This window comes from Penaeus monodon, chromosome 32 (genome assembly GCF_015228065.2).
Source record: "Penaeus monodon isolate SGIC_2016 chromosome 32, NSTDA_Pmon_1, whole genome shotgun sequence".
NCBI lineage: Eukaryota > Metazoa > Arthropoda > Malacostraca > Decapoda > Penaeidae > Penaeus > Penaeus monodon.
The window spans coordinates 27,616,184-27,618,096 of NC_051417.1; the positions used below are offsets into that span (position 1 = coordinate 27,616,184).

At 39.0% G+C, this 1,913-nt stretch overlaps 1 protein-coding gene across 1 annotated transcript in view; it reads right to left on the bottom strand.

The window, feature by feature from the left end:
- LOC119593779 overlaps window positions 1-1,913 on the bottom strand; it is a gene marked incomplete in the record, with an annotated part of 15,242 nt that overhangs the window by 2,799 nt on the left and 10,530 nt on the right. The window contains 2 exon segments of the mRNA XM_037942803.1: window positions 333-447; window positions 1,205-1,384. Coding sequence (XP_037798731.1) covers window positions 333-447; window positions 1,205-1,384 — 295 coding nt within the window.

A 1,913-nucleotide genomic window follows, 5' to 3' on the forward strand; every position in this document is an offset into this window, starting at 1 on the left:
GGATTAACGTATTAGAAAGCCTATGCAAGCTTTGTATTTTTCACACTCGACAATATTAGTTGAATTTTGAGATAATTTATTCGCATAAAAGAATAGGCCTTGGGCATCTGTATAACTTATCACTTCATATTCAAGCATGGGCGTCGAGTATCCCTTACATACTGGAGATTACCCTTCGAGCATCTATTTTTACACCTATTCATATTTAAGAAATCGCCTTGGGCATTCTATATCTATTCCTATGAAGATGAAGTCAAACGGACAAGACGTCAAACCTTTTGTGACCACATCTACCCCTATAACAATGAAGTCAAACGGACAAGACATCAAACCTCTGAAGTTGAGCTCGACGACTTCCAGATCGGCGATGACCATGGGCGGTTTGCTGGCGGTCTTCTCGTAGTCGTTGTACCACTCGCACCGCAGTCGCTTCGCCTCGTCCCAAACCTGTGGGAATGCGCGCGCGTGAATAAGTGCGGTAAAGGAAATACACCAGTGAAAAAATACTTTTAAGTAAAGTTCAGTGATTCCATCAATGAACACCTGAAAAAATACTTTATAGTTATAAGTATTTTTTCAACTGTTCATTGGTAGAATTACTTTACTTATTCACGCACACCTATTTCCACGCTCATCCTATTTCTAAGATGTCCAAGTGAACATGTAAAGTTAAATAATTCCACAAACGACCAATTTAAAAAAAAACTAGCAAATAAAATGAGTGTGGAATTGCGTGTGTGAACAAATACGGTAAAATAATTCCCCCAAACATCAATTTAAGAATATTGTTATTTATTGAATATGGGTGTTATACTTTTATCATTACTGAACTATGAGCTCAATTCCACAAACTTAACACACTTGCGTAATATTCCTTGTCCTCTCAACTTTGAATTCAGTTCCACACGCTTTCCCTAGACTAAAATTTTATTAATCTAAACCACTTAACACTATATATTTCCAGTTCATAAATGAAGAAGGAACCAAGAAAACTAAATAAAACATAAAACAAAGCCACAAAAAATATGACAAAAAAAAAATTATATTACATGAAAAAATATATATATATAATGGCAACAAAACAAAACCACAAAAAAATAAATAAACAAAAGCAAGTGCCTCACAAACTAACAATAAATTAAAAAAATAAAAGCAAAAACCGAACTTAGAAAGAACATTAACACTAAACCCACGAACCACTCACCTCGATCAAATCTGAATCGTACTGCACAATGATGGTATTCTCGTAGAACTTGCCCCCCATGTCGGGCTTGGTGCCGCAGCCGTCGTAGTAGATCTGGAACTCGTAGGTGACGCCTCCGTCGCGCGGCCCCACGTACATGCAGTCGCCGTTTCCGTACTGCCCCTTGGAGAACACCAGGCCCTAAGGGGGAAGCAGCGGGTCAGGGGCGGCTGGGGGTAGTTTTCGCCAAGGTATTTTGGATACCTTTGGGTTGTGATATAAATTTTGACTAGTATTTTGGATTATTTTGAAAGGTATTTTGGGTTTACGGATATTGTATTTTGTTATTTCTGCAGTCAGTGTTTCATTTGGTGTTGTGTGGTTTTGCATTTTTGTTATCGTCAGACACTTTGCTACTTAAAAATAATGTATTTGACGTTATGGTTATTCTGCTTGGTGCATCTGCAATTTTTGCGAGGAATATTTTATGCTAAGGAGGGCATGGTATTTTTTAGTCTTTGTTAGTTTTAATGAACTTTAGCGACAGTGTTGACGGGTATTGGTGTGAACACATCAACGATGAGAAAAACAGGGCTTTACCGGCGGCCCTTTCGCTTTTTCCCCCTTCCGGGCACCAAGCTTCGCGCCCTGGGGAAGCAATGCAGCAAAAAGACCTCGGTCAGAGTCGTGTATTTTTCGCGTGCTTCCCATCGCTGTTTTGGCTGTAGTT